At 36.4% G+C, this 23,821-nt stretch overlaps 1 protein-coding gene across 29 annotated transcripts in view; it reads left to right on the top strand.

The window, feature by feature from the left end:
• KMT2C (lysine methyltransferase 2C) overlaps positions 1 to 23,821 on the top strand; it is a 277,595-nt gene that overhangs the window by 174,184 nt on the left and 79,590 nt on the right. For all 29 annotated transcript variants that reach the window (XR_014246661.1, XM_082398916.1, XM_082398915.1 and 26 more), the window contains 7 exons: positions 7,819 to 7,938; positions 10,200 to 10,316; positions 16,852 to 16,953; positions 17,880 to 17,984; positions 22,192 to 22,373; positions 22,630 to 22,794; positions 23,580 to 23,689. Coding sequence is in view for 28 of the 29 variants with exons in the window: in XM_082398916.1 (XP_082255042.1) it covers positions 7,819 to 7,938; positions 10,200 to 10,316; positions 16,852 to 16,953; positions 17,880 to 17,984; positions 22,192 to 22,373; positions 22,630 to 22,794; positions 23,580 to 23,689 (901 nt within the window). In the remaining variant the exon portion in view is untranslated. The remainder of the gene's footprint in view (positions 1 to 7,818; positions 7,939 to 10,199; positions 10,317 to 16,851; positions 16,954 to 17,879; positions 17,985 to 22,191; positions 22,374 to 22,629; positions 22,795 to 23,579; positions 23,690 to 23,821) is intronic.

Raw genomic sequence — 23,821 nt, 5'->3', positions numbered from 1 at the left:
GTTAATGAAGACTAGTTTATTAAACTTGAAGTGATCTTACTGGAATTTAAGTGCAACCTATTTGATTATAGTTTCTAATAGAAAACACTTTAAAGAAGTTTTTAGTTCTATGCCATAGTAACAGCAGAGACTTAAAAAAAAAAGTAAGGTTTTGGGTATAGTGTAATTAACAGTCATTTTTCCCCTTAAATATATTTGTTTATTGATATTATTCGTTGTACATATTTTTAACTGCTTAAGCATCAGAATTTACCTAGAGTATTTTTCATGCAGGGGAATTTCTCATTTTGGTTTTTCTATTGATTGCTAACTTTTTGTGGGAATTTTTTTAAAGTTAGGAGTTATTTCAGTGGTTTTGTGAACAAAATTTTAGGATTATATTGTTGATCTTAAGGAAGTGAAGGGAGTTCTTACCATGATTGTTCTAAGTTGTGTGAATGTGAACTCTACCCTTTAAGGGTAAATTCCGGATCTTTTCCAGTGGGATTTGAGTGAAACTACAAAGCAAAGTGAAGATACTATAGCTAAGAATTATGTATTCTACAAAATTTCTACTTTCTGAAGTTTTTCATAAAATAGCAGGATGTCAAACAGTGCAAAAGTGTTTAGTCACAATAATAATTTGGAGTTTTAAGTCTCATGATTTAAATTGCTTTCAGTGATTAAAGTTTAACTTTTTATAGGAATAATAATATCTTGATCTTGATCGTCTAATTTTGGAATTGTGAGACAAGTAAAAAAGTTAAATCAAACTTTATTTTAATGTGAAAATTAGTCTCCTACTTGATACTTATTTTCTATTCTACCAAGAGAGATTTTTCTTCTCAAACTAGTTCTCTTCATCCTTAGTTTTTTCTTTTATATTCCTTTTCTTTTTTTGAATAGCATATACTAATTGTGTAGTTTTGGCTCTGAAAAGACTTTAGCAATGGAAATTTGAATCTCAAATTTAATTTTGGTTCAGACATTTACATTCTTTAAGGATATTGCATCATAAATATTCCTGTTAAATTTTACTGGTATCTCTCCTTATTTAGAGACTTCTGCTCCAACTGAGAAGCCATTACGATTATTTTTCTGTTGACCTATGGTCCAAAAGAGTGTGGGTATTTTTGTATGTGTGTGAGAGTGTGTATGTACATATTTTTTTTTTTCTTCCAGGTTCATCCCATTTTACATGAGCCGTGTCTTAATATTTGTTACTGTTACTGCTTCTGCTATGTTCTCTTTCAATTGTGGTAGTATTCTCCTTTCTATTTAGCTGCTACTGCCTGATTACTACCTCACAATTTGCTGCTAATCTCACAAGCAGCTGGTAGGCCATGTTTTACCTCCCAGTTTTGTTTTAGTTGTATAGGAAACAACCTTCACTTGGTGATTCAAAGCTTGTTGATACACTGCTTTGCTTTTGTGGAGAGTATGCATTGGATAGAACAAGATACCTTATTTGTATCATCTTATTTTATGGGAAAATATTTAATGAAATCACATGACTGTGATCTACTTCAGACACTCGTGTACTAATTGCTCTCATGATAATATTGAAAGTTTTTGTTCAATCTTCTATGAAATATGTTTTCTTAGAAACATTTTCTTGAAGTATTCTTAAATATTTAAAGAATATTTCATAGAGAAAACATAAGTACTCTTAAATATATTTTGATAACTTTCAAATGCTAAGAATTTTTTTCTTCATTGTACCTTTCCACCTTTTTTGTTGTTGTTGTTGCTAACATCATATATGTGGAGAGCTTAGGAATTTACATAAGTTCTAAGACTGACATCTGTTGAGAGGTTCTCATAGAGAAGGTGAAATTTCTTTAATAGAGTAGGTTTCCAAAAATAGTACTTCATTAGATTATAACCACTTTGCCATTACGTTGTGAACTGAATTTCTTATTTTTCATCAATTTAAGTAGTTTATTAAGAACCCTAGAATTTTATCACATACTTGTGTATTGCAATAGCATTTTAAATGAAGTGTTTCGAATTAACATATCAGTTTCATCATCTGTTCCTGTGAGAGCAAAACAGGCCTCCAGTGGTGAGCTGTAGAGGATTATAGTTTTGTTAACAATTAATTACAAGTAAGCAATTCCTCCCTCCCTGCCTCCCTCCCTTCTCTTTCTTCCATTTCTGGTTTCTAAACGTAAACCTTTTAGTAAGAAGCACTGTTGGCATTTTTGGGGGTTGGTTTGTTTTTGCTTTTAAAATTAAAAAAGGCAGATCGGTGAATCATATCATCCAAATAAAGAGAGATTCTGTTCTTGATAAATTATTTCATATCCAGCTTTTAACTAAAATAAATTTGAATTTTGAAGTACTGCTTTATATAATGTATACATAATGATATTCATTAAAGGAAATTACCCTAGTAGTTGTAATTGTCTATTCCTGGATACCTATGAGGTAAACCTATATACTGATACTTTGTCTTAGAACCTATCAAAAAAGGTTTCATTAGTAAATAGGTAAATATTCTCTATTCTTTATGAGGAATAAAAGTTGTAGAGTAGATGCCAACAGTGATTTTCCCACATACCTTCTAGTCTAAATACTATGTGGCATTTTATAAAAGTGACTTTTAGGAAGCCTATTTTGTATTATTTATATATATTTGTACTGTAATTAATTGATCCTGGGAAAGACTGATTAATATAAATTCAGCATGAATATTTCCATAGTGCAGTTGTTTGGCTTCAAAGCCTTATTCTTGCATTACTGTCTGTGGGACACCAAGCAAGTTACCTTGTGAACTCTCTTGGTTTCTTCATCCACAAAACTACATCAGATGGTTGTTAGAATTTAACGATAACACCTCTACACCCCCTGACACATAGCAAACGGTAGTGCTGCCCTGCTTTCTTTCTTGATTTGCAGGATAATGCAGAGATTATGTGAAAATGGAGACTGGAGAAGGATGTAATGTTCATGTGTTAAATTTGGCTGTGAAGTGGTGGTCCTGAAACCCATCACCTTGACTCATAACTATTTCTAAAGAAATGCGGCAGTGAAAATAACTGCAGGCCCGACCAAGTCAAACTGGCCACAGTAAATACAAGATGTAGTAGGTTTTCAAGTTCAGTGCCACATAGTGGTTGCACAGATGTTAGAACTAAACTGCCTATTTAAGTATTCTGTGTGTGATACAGGCTGCTGCAGTAGAGGAAACCACAGGGTACTGTGGGAAAGCAGAAAGGGCAAGAGGAAAAACTCTACTCAGGCTTACAGGCTTAGGCATGTTTTCCGGGAGAAATGACTAAACCATTGCTACTCAAAATGTGACCTGCAGACCAGGAATATCAATATCACCTGGAAGTTTGTTACACTGAATCTCAGGCCCCACCTTAACTTGAGTGAACATGTCTATTTTAAGAAGATCCCCATGCAGCCTGAAGTCCAAGAAGCACTGCTCTAAACCATTGAGAAACTGTAGTTTTCATCCTAAAAAAGTGTCTAGCCTTTGGGGTGTCAACCTACAACACATACAGATCAGAACTATCATACATCCCTCTTAGTTTTCTTGTGCCTGTTACATTTTTTAAGCCATTACTAAAACGATTGCTAGCACCAGCCAAATTCACTTTCTTAAATTACTGAGGGCTAAAGCTGGCAACAGCTGTTTCTGTACGTATATAGTTTATCTCTTATCAAATCACTCTCAGGACTAAATTTCTTGTTCTGTTTGATGTTGAACTCAGTTTTGTATATGACTTATTTATGTTAAAAGAATTCTGTAAGTCATAAAAAAATGAATTGTTTGCTACAATAGCTGTACATTTTGTACATGAGTGAATGTATGTACCAAAAAGACAAACTATAAACGCTTGTGTTTTCAGTTTCTCTTACTAATTGTCCTCCTTTCTACTCTCTTTTCACTGTTTTCACTTTCTCTAAATCAAACTCACCCATTAATAGCAATCTTGGTTTTGCATAGTATTTAGGGAGAGGGTGGACTTAGGACTTGGCGGTGTGAATCTGCCCAGGAGACATACCTTACCTTCTCTGGCCACGCTCTAAACTGATTTAGTAGAATTGGATACTCGTGGGCTCTAATCATGACATCAATCATATTTAACAGCCAGCAACAGGATTTGACTTCTAATAGAAAGTTGCCCGTAATAGCCTTCCCTCCACCTGCCATTATTGTCCCATTTCCCTATTCCCACAGTCCTTGTGACAGCTTTGTAATTTTACTAGGTTGATACATTCACCTGAGAAATTGGCCTCAAAGCAGAAAACTGAATACCAACTTTAAACAGTAATAATTATTGTTGGAATCGAATTCAGTCTCTGCCAAATAGTAATTTTAAAGTTTCTGTGGCATTTGAGAACAAGTTGGTTCTGTTTAGCGCTCTTTGTAACTTAAATTCTCCTGATGATAACATTTTTTAACCCTTTTGTTTGTTTTCTTTTTCAGTTTGTAGATAGTTTAAGAGTAACAGTGCATGGAATAGGTTGGTAATTTTTTAATAGGTGAAGAAATCTGAGATTCTAGGCTACAACTGATGGAATTAGTGTGTTTCATATCACAGTGCAGTGTTTATTGATGCATTTATGAATACATGCATGCAAAAATGCTCAGTAGAAAAAGTAGACGTTCAATAAGTGCTGAACAGAAGGCTTACTTAACATAGCAGTGAATGAAAAGAGCAGAGTGTCTGCCATCAAGCTTATACTCCAGTGGCAATAGATAAATACAAGTGCGGTAAAGTAAAACCAAGTGTACCAACGATGTAAGCCATGTTACAGTAGATGGGGAAGCTAACCTCTTCTGAATGGTCTGTGTAAATTCTTTTTTATCAAAGCTGAGATCTGAAGGGTAATTTATAACTACAGTTGATAATTACATCAGTATTTTAGTTTTAAGGTCTAAAGAATATATTAGGTAATTTCTTCTTTATGAAAATATCTAAGTGTAATCATAATTTTCTTCATTTCCTATAAAATTGCACGTGCTCTGCCTTCCAATGCCTTATGATAACATACTTATTAAAATTTGTAATGTAATTACCCAAGCTTCTATTGTGTAAGTTTTTCATAGCAGTTGAATGGTTGTCTAATTATCCCTGAAATAGCATCTAAACATTCTTAATCTATAGAGCCCTTCATTTTGTTCATCCATGTTATATGAAGTGTGAATGCTTTTTGAAATGAGATATAATTTTGGCATCAAAGCTAACTTATAAATTATGAATAAATATTATTTTAGAATATGACTTTTTATGGTATACTTTAAGAACTGTCTACTGATATACCATTAAACGATTTACCAAAAGGAATTTAATATGTACACTAGCCAGATATCCTCAGAGAAAAATACTGCGTGGAAACGTTGAGGGAACGAGGTTTAGATATCTCTTGCTCTCACTCTCTACCACTAAATACTGATAAACAATAGAACAGATGATCCCATATTGTGTTCAGTATGCAGGTGCTAAAGGTGTTGTAAAGGGGACATGGTTCACTTGGACTGCCAGGGAAGGCCTCTTCGATGAGGAAGTATTTAAGACCATACCTGAAGATTCTGGAGACACCAACCAGTGGACAGGTGGTGTAGTTCTGAGTCAGTAGGTCCCCACTGTTGAAGAGCTCGGCGTGTGTGAAGGATGGCAAGGAAGCCAGGGTAGCTAGGGCCTGTCGACAGTGGGAGGTGCCACAAGATGAAACTGAAGAGAGCCAGTGGGAAAGGTTTGAGTTTTAAGTTTACTGTGGAGCTATCAGAGGGTTTGGAACAGGGCAGTAGAGTCTTGCTTGGTCACATTTACGTTTTTTAGGAGTCCCTCTGGCTGCTGTGTGGGGAAAGGCTTGAGGAGGTGCAGGTGAGGAAGAAGCGTAAAGAGAAGTAGACCTTTGCAGCAGGCTAGCTGAGAGGTGGTGCTGGCCGTGGGAGTGCAGAGAAACAGAATGACCAGAGACAGAGCTTGAAGAGAGAATGTGCTGAATTTACGTATGGTTTGGATCAAAGGAGTGGGGAGGGAGAGGACTGAAGGGGCAGAGGAGAGTGATAAGAGAAAAGAACAGGTCTCCTGACTCCCAGTTTTCTGACTTGGACTGGAATCCATTTCTAAAGATGGGGAAAAATTGTGAGTTGGAACTCATTAAGGGAGAGATTTTAGACGTAGTAAACTGGAGAGGTTTTGTGCGACAAAATGGAAGTGCTAAGAAGGAAGTTGAACATCATAACAACTTGGAGCTCTCAGAACATGTTAGGACTAGAAATGTGAATTTGAGGAACAACAACATCCAAGATGGTGTTCACAGCCCTCATTGTAGGTAAGATCATTTAGGACAAGACTACACAGAGGAGAGTGGTCCAGCCTTCCGCCCTGGGAAACACTGGGGCTTTAGAGGTCAAGTGGAGGAGGAACTCACAGGGGAGGCTGAGAAGGGTCAGTGAAGGAGGGCAGAGAAACATTCGCTGATGTGCTGCACAGAGCCCAGCAGAACTGTAAGTAGATGTTGACAGTGAAATGACAGTAGAGAAATTGCTTTTGTCAGCACAGAGGTTACAGAAGGCCCCGGACACAGTAGGAAAGAAGACAGGTGTGGACATAGACGCAGGGTGATCTGTTAGTGGGAAAGCGATTTGTCAGGTGAAATCAGCATAGCTATTAGCTGAGTGTAGGGTAGGTTAATTAAAGTGAAACCAGCCTCTCCCTGTGTGGTCTTTCTCAAAATACCGTTATTTCATTAACCATCTCCTCCCCAAAGGATAGTCAAGTTCTTATTTGTAGTTATTTAAATTCCCTGGTGATATTTTAACGTGATTAATAGGCTACTACTTGTTAGTTTGTTAGTGTTCTAGAAGCCTGGTAAGTACTGTGTTTCTTGTCTTTAGTTTTGATCATTTAATTGGTGAAATTATAGCATGCTTTGTTGAATTGTCGAATTCCAAATAGTTTCTGTATTGTTTGACATTTGTGTTTAAAATGTTATCTTTGTGGAGTAAATGTTTTTCTTTATGCTGCTTTAGCATCTTCATCAGATTAGCTCAGGTTATTGCTGAATGTGGTTATCGGGAAGCAAAATGTTTTTAGTTTTATCTTAACTATTTTAGTAAGTACTATTTCTCATATAAATAATCAGATACATCAGGCATTTTAATTTGCAAATTTAGGACAATTTGCTTTAACATTTTTCTACTTTTCAAATTAGTTCCTTGGATGTAATCCAAGTGTAGTAGTCCCCTAAATAAAAATAAAAATCAAAACCCACAACTAATGGGCACTGAAGGAAGAGTAATTAAACGTTAAGATTATAATGGTATTTGCATCTTATGGTTACAAACTGCCTTTCCAAATTTTAAAGTGAATGTGTCTGTTGATTGCTCATGTTTCTGACTGCATTTTTGGCCTACTGTTTTGGTGGTTTATAGCAAGAAGTATACACAACATTCTTTAAGTTTATGCTTTTCTCCTTTCCGGTAGAGTGATAGTTGTTAGAAGAAAATAATCCCCAAATAGTTTCTTATAGTTTTAATTCTTAAAGTTTGATTGACATTTATTTATATCTTGGTGCCGTAATTGCAGTTCATGAGTCAATGTTGATGTCCTATAAACCTTAATTTTTAATACGTTTCATTGTACTGATGTTTCAACCAGAATAAAACATTTAATGTAAATTGTAGCTACAGACATTTAAGTATAAAGTCACTGTAAGTGATAAGCGTATTTTCCTTACTACCTTGAAGCAATTTGTCCTAAATTTCCATATGTCTGCATTTGTTTTTGCTGTTCTAAAATTCCTTAGTTGCTGGCTTTGACCTTTTATGTTGCGGAGTTTTATACATCTATTTTCTCACCTGCCATATCCTAGGGGGCTTGGAGTACCCATAATACAGTGAGCCCACCTTCCTGGTCCCCAGACATTTCAGAAGGCCGGGAAATTTTTAAACCCAGGCAGCTTCCTGGCAGTGCCATTTGGAGCATCAAAGTGGTAAATAAAATTGCATTTACATTCGTATATCATTTCTTTCTGGTTGGTTTTGTCCGAGTAGAAGTTAAGAATTAAACCTTTCTTTTCTAGATAAATAGTTTAGTTTCCAGAGCCACTTTTTAAATCTAAAATTTTTAATATGAAGAAGCAACGTGCTTGCCTTTAAAAACCTGGACTAGGAGGAAATTAAATTGCCATTTTACTTGACTGATCTGAAGTGTAAATTTTTAATACCCTTTTTTATGGTTGCTTCCTTTTATGTTGTAATTACCAGTATTTCTGCGGGGGAAATCCTTGTCACATAGGCTATAAAGTAATTAAAGACTTGTTCATCATATCATAAAATTTTGTTGCTTAGAAAAGAACAAAAGACAAGCTATATTAATTTATTATGTACTAATGGAGAAGAAATAGCAGAATTGCAGCAGATTTCATTGTCTGTGTTAATAATCTGAAAATTACAGGATCTCTTTTTCATGTCATTGGTGGATGACTCTGTTAGTCCTTGAAGCAAGTTAAGTAGTCTGATGCATTTTGAAGGTGAAAAATTAATTTGAAAAAGTGTTAATCATCTGAAAAGTTAAAAAATTTTCCTGACTAGAGAAGACAGTATTCTTCATCTTCTATATTTAATATAATTCTGGAATAAGGGTTTTTAATTTAGACTAATTAAGGATTTCAAAGGAGTTCTAGATTCTGCTTTCCTATTTTCTATCACCGTTGGAAGAACTATTTTTCAACTCACTCTGATAGCATGCAAGGTGTTGAAAATGTAAATATTAATTTGAAGAGTTAAAGAGGTCTTGTTTGACCATTATGAAGCATATACCACCGGTTTTCACTTATTCTTACCTGTGTCATTGGATGTTGAGGAAAAATAAATTGAGGGATTACTGTAGTCTTGATTCAGTCACTGACTTTTAAAAAATCTTTTATACCTATTGAAAAACAACAAGAAAAACTATCCAATTCAACAAACAGTACCCTGTCCCTTGTTCCGAGAAGCTCAGGATCTGAAGGAAAGCAGCTTAAGAGGATAAGGAGAGGCAGCTGGAAAACTGGAAGTTGGCTGACTAACCCTAAAGGAACAAAAGCCCCTCTTCCCTTTTGTTCACGTGTGTCTTTGTGGTGCTCACAGTATAACCATAAATTGCTGACTTGGGGAGCATTCTGCCAAATAGGTAATGAGCTCAGTGTTTCAAGCTGCTGCAGGTGACCTCAGCTGAAGATGTCACACATTATTTACCTTGTTAGGGAAGACAAAATCAGGATTTTCCTGAGCGTTTTAGTAATCTTAAATATACATAACACAAGTAGGTGTAGATGCCAGGTTTCTTCAGGTAGTAATACATAAGTCTGAGAATAAATAAGAAAACAGCAACGCAAAACCTTAGTGCTTATTTGTTAAAATATCAGGGAATTCAACATATTTTCCCATGGAGTTTTTTTCTTGTGTAAAAATTCAGATAAATTATTTCCACTTGAAATAATTAAATTATTATCTAGGTGATTTAAAGCAAGCCTTTTAATTTTTCATCAGCTTTCCCGTATGGTCAGGTATTGAACGGTTAGAGGAAATTGACAGTTTTCACGACAGAAAAAATACTGTTGCACATAGTAAAAATGAGCTTTCGTGCAGCGCAGCAGTGCAGGATAGTGGTTAAGAGTGAGGTCACTGGAGCCAGGCCTGCCAGGTGTCTGACTTGGCGCAAGTTACTTAACCTTTTTATTCCCCAGTGTACTTACCTCTGAAGTGGGGATGATGAAATAGTATTGACCTTATGGGATTGTTGAGAGTAACAAGTGCTTCGAGCATTACATAATAAGTACTCAGCATATGATAACGATTAATATCAATACAATTACAAGAAACCAGTTAGCGAGAGAGTCCTTCCTCATACTTGCTCTCTAATACAATACAATTTGTTGTGCCTGAAAATACCTGGATAGAGTTGTGGCTTTTGCCGCCACCTAGGATGTAGGATTAGGAAACGGAAATACAGTGCCAAGGTTTGCTGTTGCAGGGCATTCACAGTGACAGACCCAAGTTTGATTCTAAGGTGGTAGATGTTTAAGTCGTAGAATACATATTGAAAGATGCAAATGATAAGCCTGGTCTCTTAATATTTATCATCTGATTAGAATAAAAAGGAGAAGCAAGTATTTGTGGAACATTTCATAAGACGGTTTATCTCACATTTTGTATTTAAAATTCTTTTGGGCTTTTACAGAATGCTGACTTTTCCGTATCTGTTGTGTAGGGCCGGGGGTCAGGATTTCCAGGAAAGCGGAGACCTCGTGGTGCGGGACTGTCAGGACGAGGCGGCAGAGGCAGATCAAAGTTGAAAAGTGGCATCGGGGCAGTTGTGTTACCCGGGGTAAGGCCCGCTCCCTTTACATTTGCTACAGTCCTTAATGTGTCAGCTGACGATGATCAGCTCATTTGTACCAAATTACTTAGATTCTAAGAGTCACATAAACAGGCTAAAATTTTTATCTCCATTTGCATTTCTTTTTAAACCTCTGGTGAGGTTTTCTTTTATATTTTCTACTTTCTCATCCCTTTTTTCTTACCTTCCTCTTTGACTCTGATCTTTCTTCTCCAAAATCCAATATGCAATATATTTGCTCTTCTATTAAAACAAAACTCCTGTTATAATATTCTTGAGTTTATTTGAAGAATTTAAATTATGTTGGTGTTTTAAATTTTTGATTGTAGTTGCTCTCAGTGTTGTAATATGGTTTACGGAAAAAATTAGAAATGCTGTAGATTAGTATGGACTCTAAAAATGTTGAAGATTTTATGACTGTCTTTGACATATTTGAATTTAAGATTGATAACTGTATGGTCATTGGCACATTATGAGGCTTTATTTAAATGTGTATTGAAAAAACTGCATTTGGCAAATAATAGCAAATATTTCCTGCAGTAACTTTACTATTTTACCGATACCCTGTTTTTCAGATTCTAATTGTCATGTTAAGTTCAGGATACAGGTGGGATTGTTCAATTTGCTACTGTTTTTCAGATTCTAATTGTCATATTAAGTCCAGGATACAGATGGGATTGTTCAGTTTGCTGCTAAAGGAGTAAGGAAACTTGGATTCTGGTGTTTTTTTTTAAAAGCATGTCCCTCCCTCCCTCCCCACTCCCCGAATTAATAGGCTTATTGAGGTAAAATTGATATAAAATAAGGTACAAATACTTGAAGTGTACAGTCTCGTAGGTTTTGACACATGTGTACACCCTTGAAAACTGCACTACAGTTAAGAACATATTCAGCCCTCAAAGTTTCTTTGTGCCCCTCTGAAATCCCTTTGCCTTCCTTCCTGCCTTACCCCCAGGCAATGACTGATCTGATTTCCATTACTGTCGATTAGTTTGCATTTTCTGGAGTATATGTAAGTGGAATCATGCTGAATATACTCTTTTTGATATGATTTATTTCACTCAGCATAATTATTTTGATATTAATTCATGCTCTTGTATGTGTTAACAGTTCATTTTTGTTGTTGAAGAGCATTCCATAGTATGGATGTGCCACAGTTTGTATATCTGTTCACCTATTGAGGGACATTATGTTTGCTTCCATTTTTTGGCTATTAGAAATAAAGCTGCTCCAAACTTTTATATATAAGTTCACCTGTTGGTATGTTTTCTTTTCTCATGGGTAAACATCTAGAAATGGAATGGCTGGATGTATGGTAGGTATATGCTTAGCTTTTGAAGAAAAGGCTGGTTTTCAAGTTGGGTGTGACATTTTATATTTGCAAGAATGTATAAGGTTCCATTTCCTCCACATACTCACCTACATTTAGTATGGCCAGTCTTCTTAATTTTAGCCATTGTAACAGGTATGTTAAGAGTATCTGACTTGCATTTCTCTAATAACTTGTGATATTGATCAACTTTTTTAGGTGCTTATTTGCTATCTGTATATCTTCTTTGATAAAGTCACTCTTCAGATCTTTAATACATTTTCCAAAATCGAGTATTTTTTAAAAAATTTATTTGTTTTTATTTTTGGCTGTGTTGGGTCTTTGTTGCTGCGCATGGGCTTTCTCTAGTAGTTGCGGCGAGCAGGGGCTACTCTTCGTTGCGGTACACAGGCTTCTCATTGCGGTGGCTTCTCTTGTTGCGGAGCACGGGCTCCAGGCACGCGGGCTTCAGTAGTTGTGGTTCGCGGGCTCTAGAGCACAGGCTCAGTAGTTGTGGCACACAGGCTTAGTTGCTCTGCGGCATGTGGGATCTTCCCGGACCAGGGCTCGAACCCATCTCCCCTACATTGGCAGGTGGATTCTTAAACACTGCACCACCAGGGAACCCCAAAATTGAGTAGTTTTTTAATTAACTGAGTTTTGAGATTTCTTTATGTATTCTGGATACAAGCTCTTCGTCATATATATGATTTGCAAATATTTTCTTGCATTTTGGGGTTTGTCTATTTTTTTCTTCTTCTGTGGATTGTGCTTTTTGGTGCTGAGAAATATTTGTGTCACCCAAGGTCACAAAGATATTCTATGTTTTCTTCTAGAAAGGTATTGCATTTAGATCTATAATCCAATTTGAGTTTTTTAATGTATGGTATGAATAAGGATGGAAGTTCATTTTTTTACATACCGAGTAGCCGGTTGTTTTAGCACTGTTTCTCTGAATTGCCTTTCACCGTTCTTGAAAATTATCATATTTGTGGATCTATTTTTGGAATTTCATGCTACACGATTGCTCCATTTCTTTAGGCCAGTACTGCACTATTTTGATTACTTCTACTTTTCAACTACTCTTGAAATCAAACACTGTTAGTGTTCTGATTTTCTACTTTTCAAAGTTGTTTTGTCTATTCTAAATCCTTTGTACTTCTATATGAGTTTTAGTATTAGCTTGTCAATATCTACAGCTAAGCCTGCTAGGATCTTGACTGCGTTTGCATTCAAACTATAGATTAATTTGGGGAAAATTGACATTTTAACCATATTGAGTTTTTGAACCCATCAACACCTGTATCTCTCCATTTCTTTAGGTCTTCTTTAATTTCTTTCAGTGATGTTCTTTACTTTTCAACAGACAGGTTGAACAGATACTGTTAATCAGATTTATCTCCGTCTTCCATATTTCTTATGCTATTGTTAATGGTAGTGTTGTCTTAATTTCAAATTGTGTTTGTCAATTGCTAGTATCTAGAAATACTACTCATTTTTGTGTATCTGTTGTGTACACAGGTTGTACACAAGGTTGTGTATCCTACAACCGTATTAAACTCCCTTATGCTAATTGCTTATTTGTAGAATCCATTGGGTTTTCTACATAAATGATCATGTTGTCTGCAGATAAAGTTTTATGTCTTTCTTTTTAATCTGGAGTCCTTTTGTGTCTATTCTTTATTGCATTTGCTATAACCTTCAATATAGTGTCGAACAGAAGTGAAGAGCTCAGATAACCTTGTTTTTGAACTTGAGGAGAAAGCATATAGTTATTCATAATTAAATATGGTGTTAGCCTTAGTTTTGTTTTAATAGACATCCTAAATCAGTGTGAGGAATTTCCTTTCTATTAATAGTCTGCTGAGATTTTTTTTTTTTTTTAAATTAGGAGTAGATGTCAAAAGTAGATTCTGTCAAATGTGCTGTTTTTTGCATTTGTAGAGATGATCATGTAGCTTGTTTGTTGATATGTGAGTTACATCTTTATGTGTGTTTGCTAAAAGCAATCTTGCATTCCTGGGTTACACTCTGCTTGGTCGTGATGTTGGATTCAGTTTGCTAAAAACTTTAGACTTTTTATATCTATGTTCATGAGGGATATTGGTCTATAGTCTTATTTTCTTATCATGTCTTTGGTTTTCATATCAGCGTAATTCTGGCTTCATAGAATGATTGGGAAATATAGTTTGCTCTTCAATTTTCTAGAAAAGTTGTGTAGTGTTGGGAATTTCTTTCTTATATTATTTATAGATAGAATCATTTGTGGAGCCATTTTGGCCAGGAGTTTTCTTTATTGGAAGATTTTCAACTACAAATTCAATGTCTTTCATAGGTATAGGACTATTTAGGTTATCTGTTTTTTCTTGCATGAATTTGTCTTTTAAGGAATTTGTCTGTTTCATGTAGGTTGACAAATCTGTTCTTCTAGAATGGATAATGGTATTCCTTTACTGTCCTTTTGAGTTGGTAGTGTTGTTCCTCATTCCTGTTGTTGGTAATTTGTGTCTTTTCTCCATTTTCCTGATCAGTCTTGCTTGAGGTTTATCAATTTTATTGACCTTTTTTGAGCCAGCCTTTGCTTTCATTCATTTTTCTGTATTTTTTCCTACTTTCTATTCCATTGATTTCCACTCTGATCTTTATCATTTCCTTTTGTCTCACTTTGAGTTTAACTTGCTCTTCTTTTTTTTTGTTTTCTTTTTTGTGTCCCTGCTTGGAAATGCCCAACTTATGAGGTTTAGGTTAGAGCTTTCTCTTTTCTTCGGCTTATATCTGTGGTTCAGGAAAATAAAACTTTTGTAACCTTCAGAACAGATCAGACTGATATCTGTGCAGGCAACAATAGCACATACTTTGTCAAAGATTGCCTTTGAAGTAGATTTTATTTTTCTAACAGTTTCAAGATCATGAAATAAAGTATGAAATGAAAACAATGTGTCACTAAGCTAGATGATAGAGTTTTCTTTCTTACATGTACGAATTGCTATTTTTTAAAAAAATCTTGATTTTTCAGCACTTTCCTGTCCCCCTGCTTGATTTAGGGGATACTGCAGCTTTCTACTACAGACTTTGTTTCTGGTTGATACGGGGAATACTGTGTTCCATCCTTGTTTTTCAGTTTTAACAAAAGCATTCTCTGGGTAAATTTTCCTTTGAAAATAAGAATAACACTTCTACAATTTATGAGCTACTTACTACGTGTTACCCAGTTGTAAGACCTGTTTTGTGTTCCCGTGTTGGAGATGGGGAGGTAGAAATGGATACTTATTTCAATATATTGAATACTTTTGTTACCTGTATTCTAGCTGTTTCAGTTATGTATTTTAATGATGTTCTCAATGTATCATTAGTCCTGTGTTTGAATTACTGATTACTCCATCCACTCTTGGTAGGCACTTAATTTATTACTGATGGAATGGTTATTCTACTTTTATGAATCATCTTGTTTGACTAAAAGCTAATTTTGGGATATACATATAACATATGGATACATTTCCTCAGTTTAAAAAATTAATATTTTTTAGATAGATGGAAGTTTTGTCTACTAGTTGAGTCCTGATTTTCTCCCTTCCACCAGTTTTGGGCATTTAAATTTTAGGTTGATCCATATGAAATTGCCAACATTCAACCCCCTTTGACTTTTGAACAGCAATTTCTTATGCTTCAGCGTATGATATGTGGCCATAAGGCAGACACGTAATTGTTTTGTGTGTTTTTATACCATAGTGCCCTAGCTCATGTATTACTCTGCAGCTTATTTTTCACCTCAACAGTGTAGCATGATGATTTTCTTCATGGAAATCCATACAGATTTCTGCCTTGCTGTTTTTTAAATGTTGCATAATTTTTCATAGTTTGGATTTTTCCTAGTTTTAGTCATTCCCTAGTGCTGACCAGTTAGGTTGCTTACACTTTTCCCGTGTTGTCTTTAGGCATTTGTGACTATAAATTGTTTTTATTGTTTACTATCGTAAAACCATAGAACTGTCCATTAAAACTGCATTTAAACTCTTTTGCATTGAAAAATTTTATTACTGTAATATACTCCTTCTATTTATTGATAGTTAGTCTTCTTTCAGTTATTCCTCAAGAGCAGTAATTCTGTTACTTTTAATTTTGACCCTAACCTATTGTGTTTCAGCTCAGTTCTTCCAAGCTATGTTGTAAGCTTTTAAAGCAAAGAGAGTTTATAGTTCTGGCATTGGCTTCCCCATTCTCTTTTTTAGCATCTAATTCAGAGCTTTTTTCATGATAAGCACTCTGGAAATAATTATTAATAAGCCAGTGTGTACTTAGTTGATTTCGTCAAATTTAACCAAGTCCACAATTGAACGGCTATGGTTGATAATCCTTTGGCTAAGACCGAAATTATGATAAGTTATTCAAAATAATTATATTCTAAAACACTGCTGCCCCCAAAGAAATATGTGAACCATATATGCAATTTAAAACTTCCTAGGGAATTCCCTGATGGTCCAGTGGTTAGGACTCCGTTTTCTCACTACCAAGGGCCAGGGTTTGATTCCTGGTTGGGGAACTAACAGCCTGCAGGCCATGTGGCACAGCCAAAAAATAAACAAATTAAAACAAACAAACAAAAAAACTTCCTAGTAGCTACATTAAAAAAAGAGAGAGGAATAGGTGAAATTTAATTTTAGTATATACCTTTTGACCCAGTATATCCAAAATAGTATCATGTCAACATGTAATTTATAAAATACACAGAATTATTTGACCTATATTTACATTCTTTTTTGTTTGATACTAGGTCTTAAAAATCTGGTGTGTATTTTATACTTACAGCTTTATACATCTCAATTTGCTCTACCCCCATTGCAGGTTTTACGGGTCACTAAAATGGAATGGTGTGTGTGTGTGTGTGTGTACACCCATACATAAGTATACACACATACAATTTTTTTGTTTCTTGATTAGAATTTCTGGTTAATCAGTCTTACTAAAGACATGTTTATGTTTTCTCACTTCCTGATCTATGGGGCTTGTAACTCTGAAGAGACAAGTGAATTTAAAAAATGCCATAATTTATACTTTTGTAGTAGTATCTTGGTAATAATAATCTAATTTGGAATTGTTAGTATAGTCTCTGGCAAAAAAGTTGTATTTTGAACATGAATCTTCTTAAGCTTTTCAGTCAGGTATAACAAAGGTGAAAAATATAACTTCACATTTTGTGTATTTTGCTTTTCATAGGTGTCTGCTGCAGATATTTCATCAAACAAGGATGAAGAAGAAAACTCTATGCACAATACAGTTGTGTTGTTTTCTAGCAGTGACAAGTTCACTTTGCATCAGGTTTGAAATAAATTATTTGTCTTCCACTTTTTAAAAAAAATTAATTAGTTAATTAATTAATGGCTGAGTTGGGTCTTTGTTGCTGGGTGTGGGCTTTCTCTAGTTGCGGCGAGCGGGGGCTACTCTTCCATGTGGTACGCGGGCTTCTCATTGCGGTGGCTTCTCTTGTGGAGCACGGGCTCTCGGCGTGCGGGCTTCAGTAGTTGTGGCTCACGGGCTCTAGATCGCAGACTGAGTAGTTGTGGCGCACAGGCTTAGTTGCTCCACGGCATGTGGGATCGTCCCAGACCAGGGCTCGAGCCCGTGTTCCCTGCATTGGCAGGAGGATTCTTAACCACTGCGCCACCAGGGAAGCCCTGTCTTCCACTTTTGAACTCCTCCTTGTCCATTTCTACTTTATCCCATATGTACGGCAGTCATTTTTTTTTTTTAAGGGCAAGGACGTTCAGTTCTGCAGACTCTTTTTTTTTTTTTTTTTTTTTTTAAACTTTTGGGTTTATTTATTTTATTTATTTATTTATTTATGGCTGTGTTGGGTCTTCGTTTCTGTGCGAGGGCTTTCTCTAGTTGTGGCAAGCGGGGGCCACTCTTCATCGCGGTGTGCGGGCCTCTCATTATCGCGGCCTCTCTTGTTGCGGAGCACAGGCTCCAGACGCGCAGGCTCAGTAACTGTGGCTCACGGGCCTAGTTGCTCTGCGATATGTGGGATCTTCCCAGACCAGGGCTCGAACCCGTGTCCCCTGCATCGGCAGGCAGATTCTCAACCACTGCGCCACCAGGGAAGCCCTGTACTGCAGTCATTTAATATTTAGCTCTAGAGCTATACCAACTAAGAAGGTGCTTTATAAAAATTATAAAATTAGTATATCGGTATAGTCTTAGTTTGGTCTCGAATTTAAAATAAGTTAATGTGTTCTTAATTTCAGGATATGTGTGTAGTTTGTGGCAGTTTTGGCCAAGGAGCAGAGGGAAGATTACTTGCCTGTTCTCAGTGTGGTCAGTGTTACCATCCATACTGCGTCAGTATTAAGGTAAGTACACTTAGATTTAAATATTAATGTAAATATGCTTCACGTTAACAAAAATGTATTGAGATTTGATTTGATTAGTACCATGCTGCTTCCATTTCTTATAATTAATCAATTATTGTTTGTTAGGATTATTATACATATGTGACAATATTTAAGTACTTTAAATATTAAAGTACACCCTCCACTTCACCCCCCCACCCCCCTGCTCCTTCACTACCTTTTTGGAATCTCAGTTGTGTGCGAAATTGTGTGATACTGTCCTCAGATCACTAACACCTTGTTGGGTTTTTTTCCCCAATTGTTTTTCTTTCTGTGCTTTAGTTTGTATAGTTTCTATTACGTTCCCAGAATGCACTGTTATTATGCAGTAGCCAGTCTATTTTTAAGGCCATCCAGTGGATTTTTTACCCAGATAATTCTGTTTTTTAATCTCAGTTCCATTCTATAGCTTATACTTATCTTGTGGTTTAAAATTTTTTCTTCATTATGTTTTTTTTTCAAGTCCTTGAAAAGTTTATAATTGTCTGCTACTTCTATCATCTCTGACATTTCTCATTGTATTCACTAATTTTTCATTTTGTAAATGTTTTACAGCGTTTTTTTTTTTTAACATCTAGTAATTTTTGATTGAATGTGGACATTGTGATAGTATATTGTTGAGAGTCTAGATTTTGTTCCTTTAAAATGCAGTGAGATTTTGTTGTGGCAGGCAGTTATTTGTGGATAAGTTTGAACCTTTTGACACTTCTTTTTAAGCTTTGAGGTGAGTCCACAGAGCCTTCACTCTGAGGTGGCTATTCTTAAACTTTTTGGTCTTAGAACCCTTAACACTCTTAAAAAGTATTGAGGACCCCAAGGAGATTTTGTCTATGAAGATAATAATGATTGAATATTTACTGTTTTAGGAATTACAGCTGAGAATATTTTAAAACACAAAAATATGCAGACACACCTTGTATAATGCCAATGTAATGATGTTTTATACATCATGTAGCGTCTACAAAACATCACAGAGTGAATTAAAGTGAATAGTTTAGATCACACTTTCCTAACTGCTGTTCTAGCACCAGTTTAATACTTGAGGCATGGCCTTTATGAGGTCTCTGCGGAATTCTCCCTAAACCTTCCCCTTTCTGCTCCCTACAGGCCCCCATTCACCAGTGTGTTTTCAGTCTGACTGGTTGAGATTCAGATGTCTTCCAGCACTGGTTACACTCTGATACTTATTACAGATTCCCAGGAGCTCTGCTTTGCCCTGGTTTTGGGTCCTTGTGTGACCTCCTGAATGTGCAGCTTGGTGTTCAGTCGAAGACTAAAGGGAAATATTGTGTAGATTCCTGGAGTTCTTTCTTACTGCTCCCTTCTTTCCAGTGCTCTGTCCTGCACATTCCAACTGCCTCAGCCCCCTGGACTCCATCAGTGTGTCCTAAACTCAGTGAGCCCGTTGTACTTGCCTGGGCTCGTCCTTCCCTGGGGATCATTCTGGAAAATAAAATGGCTATAGGCAGAATATCATAGGACTCTCCTTGCTTGTTTCCCTCCTCTCAGAAAAAGTCTTACACTGCCTTTTGTCCAGTATCTGAGAACAAGTGTTTCATAAATTTTGCCCAGTTTTCTCGTGTTTTACGATGGGAGACAGGTCTCGTTTCAGTTATTCCATCGTAGTTGAAGCAAATATCCGTTAGGCTATAAAACACATCTCTCATGCCTTAGACGTGATACATGGATGGGACCCTGGATAATATCTTGGTTCAAAGAGCTCTTAAAAATGAAGATAAAACCAGTTCAATATGAGGCAAAAAAGAGTGCATAGTAGAGCCCTGAAATCTAAGAGGGAATTTCAAGGAGGGGGGTGGTATTGTTCAAATGTTGAAATACCGCAGAGAGGTCAAATGATAAACACTAGTACATTGTCTAGATTTGGGAGTAAGGTCTTGACTGACTGACTTGAGCAGTTTCACTGGTGGTGGGCAGAGTGACCAGACTGTAGTGTGTTGAAGAGTCACTTTAAACTGAGGGACTTGAGAATTCGACTGTAAAGGACCACAGACTGTGAAACAGGAAAACTTAGTAGGAATGAAGATATATCATTAAAAAAAATTCTACTACTTTATCTTCATCTTACCTTTCTTCTAAGCCAGGGATTGGTAAACTGCCACACAGGCCAAATCTTGCCCACTGCCTATTTTTCTAAGTGAAGTTTAATTGGAACACAGCCATGCTCTTTTGTTTACATATGTCTGTAGTGAGCTTCACACTAAGTGGCACAATTATGTAGTTTAACATACTACCTGGCCAGCGAAGTCTAGAATATTTATTATCCTATCCTTTTACAGAAAAAGTTTGCTGGCTACTGCTCTATGCTACCCTGCTCTTCCTACCCTAGGCTCTTTCTTCCATTTGGGTAAATAATATAACCTGATAATCTAAGACTAATTTAAACGTATCAGTAAGCTAATCAAAGTAATAAATATACACGCTTAAGAAGCAAATGTCTTTAAGAGCCTTATGGTAACCGACCGACCCGTCTTCCTCTGCCTCCACATCTGAGTCCTGTTCCCCACAACGCAACCCCTTTGGGTTCTTTCAGGTCCTTCTTTTTGTAGTTAACTGTACAGCGCTAAATAATATACTCGTGTTACTCCTTTATGTGTGTTAGATTTTGTTGACTTGCCTCTATAAATAAATAAATGCTGATTTAGCTCTTAAAATACACCTCCTGCCTTCTCCCAGCATCCTCCCAGTATAGTTGTTTCACTATATTTAGTTAATAAACAATGTTGGTTATGACTCCATAAATGTTCACTGGAGATCTAAATAGTGTACTATGACTTTATTTTGTTTTTCATGGAGTTTTTAATAGCAAGAAGAAAATAATGATTCATGATTCTCCATTAGTTTTTATTTGTTTTTACCTACTGTAGAAGCATGATCATACCAGATTATTTCAGCAAGTACCTGTTTTTCTGGGAAAGGCTTACCCCCTTCCACACTCTGCTTTTCCCTGTTCTGAGCTGGGCTGGTAGCTTCTAGGTCTGTTGCTCAGTTCTCATCCTTAAACATCTCTGGGCTGACATCTTCTTTTGGGTTCATTGCTTTCTAGATCCCATGTCTTCCCTTTTCTTGATATACACCCTCACTTTGTTCCTCATATCTCTTAAGTAACGTCATTAGAAAGGGTACTTGGAAGCTGAATTTTGAGTCGTTGTCTGAAAGGCATTCCACTTTAACACTTAATTGCTTCTTTAGTTAGATTAAGGATTGTACCTTGAGAAGTATTTTCCTGTAGAATTGGAAACTATTACACTATATTAGCATCCAAAGTTGGAAAGTTTGATGCTACTTTGATAATTGTTCATTTATTTAACTCTTCTTTTCCTCTCAGGTAGCTTTAAGACCTTATTCTTCATGATCTTAATTTTTATTCTGTATCTTGATTGTTTGCTATTTTGTTATAACACAGGTTCTTTGCGGTCCTTTTTACCTGTAGACTCTAGTCTTTTGAGATCTTTTAGTTTGTTCCAAATTTGTAATACTACATGATGTGGCTGCTTTCTGGAATTTATTAGAGGCATAGAGATTCTCAGATTTTTCCACTTGAGTTAGACCCTTGAGGCAAAGGAGAATAAGCAGAGGACTGAATACGAACTTAAGAAGTCCTGGCTTCTTAGCCTAAAATCCTCCAAGACCATAAAATGGCTTTGGGAACTCATGTTGTACCTTAATTTTCTTTGCATTTTTAATATTGTTTTTAATATACAAGTCCTTATGCGAGGTACACAACTTTCAGGATCATGATTTCATGAAATGTCATAGGTTGAAACTTTATCAATACATTTTCAAGTCCTGTGTTAACAATAATGGGGTCATTTACTTGTTTTCTTTAAAAACCAGTTACCACATCTATCAAGTGGACATAAAATCCAGAGCACAAGGTAGTTATATAAACTAAAAAAGGCATTAAAATATGGACCCCTTTATATTATTCTGTCCAATAGGCAGACTCCTAAAAGTACATGAACGTGGTCACCCTGGAATTGGGCCACTGTTGGTGCTCAGTAAATGTTAGTTGCTTGCCTCTTTTCTGCTCCTAGGTATGTAAGCACCATGTTCATTTGGCACTTGATCAAATACGGCGTATTTGATCATGTTCGCATGAGGCGTAGGTTAACGTATGAATCACATGGCTTGGTTGTTTCTTTTGCAGATCACTAAAGTGGTTCTGAGCAAGGGTTGGAGGTGTCTGGAGTGCACTGTGTGTGAGGCCTGTGGGAAGGCGACAGACCCAGGAAGACTCCTGCTGTGTGACGATTGTGACATAAGTTATCACACCTACTGCTTGGACCCGCCACTGCAGACAGTTCCCAAAGGAGGCTGGAAGTGCAAATGGTACCCCAGGACTTTTGTTTCCCTTGTTAGACTTTTTAAGTTCAGAACTTTCCCACATGACTTTAGTTTTCACAAATTAGCAACAACTGCTTAATTGCGTGATATGTGTTTACAATGATAGATACCACTAATCAGAAAATTTTTCAAATATGCGTTAAATGCTTTCCCCCTATTCTGTTCTTGTGTAGCTTCTTGAATTTCAGTAACTAAATAACTGAGTAAATAAAACTGAGACTTGTGGGGTGTTGGGTTTCAGGTGTGTGTGGTGCAGACACTGTGGAGCAACGTCTGCAGGTCTGAGATGTGAATGGCAGAACAACTACACACAGTGTGCTCCCTGTGCAAGCTTGTCCTCCTGCCCCGTCTGCTACCGAAACTATAGAGAAGAAGACCTCATTCTGCAGTGTAGACAATGTGATAGGTATTGTGCTGGGGTTTTTTTTCATCTTTTGTAAGCTTTTCTCTCTTAAATATAGCAAAAGGAAATTGAAAAATAACTTTCTTCTCTCTTAAATTTAAGAAGTAAGAGTTTTCCTTTCCAGATTTTTAGTCAGCTAGAAGCTTAACAGAAGTTTTGTTTCATAGTCTCAATTCTAGGCTAAACATTTTTCAGTTGGGGCTTTCTGAGGGTTGAGGTCTTTGATTTCTGTGGTATATTATTGTGCTCTTTTAGCACCGTACATGTAATATTAGTAATCGTATTATTTCATCAGAAGTACGGGATTCTCAGGATTCTGCCTACCAGTTCTTTGTTGTAAGACAGGGTGACTTTTATTTCCCAGTGACTGTTCAGTGTCATTTACACAAGCTCTGTCTATTCCACAGTAGATGCGTCACCTGGAGCTCATACATGCCTCACCACTCAGTTACATGAATTCCTCTCTACTTGCCCTAACTAGCTTCCTTGCTGTCTCTGAAATACTCAGTATTTTGTCATAAAGCAATTATCCCATCCTCATATAATGTACGTTTGCTTCGTTCATAGTACCTGTTCTCATTGCTTTTTCTTCTTCTCAGCTCTGACAATTTTTCTGGGTCGATAGGAATGGTTAGAGAGGGGTGACATGGGCTAGGTGGGAGGAGCACATGTGACTTGGGGGCTTTAAGGTTGGAGGCTGTCAGCTCCTGTTGCAGCTTTTAAAAGGAAACCATCCTCAGTATATTTCTTCTTCTTCTTTTTTTAATGTATGAATATGGTCTTTTTAGATGGATGCATGCAGTTTGTCAAAACTTAAATACTGAAGAGGAAGTGGAAAATGTAGCAGACATTGGTTTTGATTGTAGCATGTGCAGACCCTATATGCCTACATCAAATGGTAAGCAAATGATTTAAATGGTGAGTCTGTGCTCTTGGATTGATACAACTCACTTGTGCCTGCTGTCCTTAACCAGTGAGTGGGCTTAGCTCTACTTCTTTTTCTCTTTTTGTGAAACTATTATTTGGACAA

Source organism: Balaenoptera borealis (assembly GCF_965194805.1).
Source record: "Balaenoptera borealis genome assembly, chromosome: 7".
NCBI lineage: Eukaryota > Metazoa > Chordata > Mammalia > Artiodactyla > Balaenopteridae > Balaenoptera > Balaenoptera borealis.
This window is presented reverse-complemented; position numbering and strand designations above follow the sequence as displayed.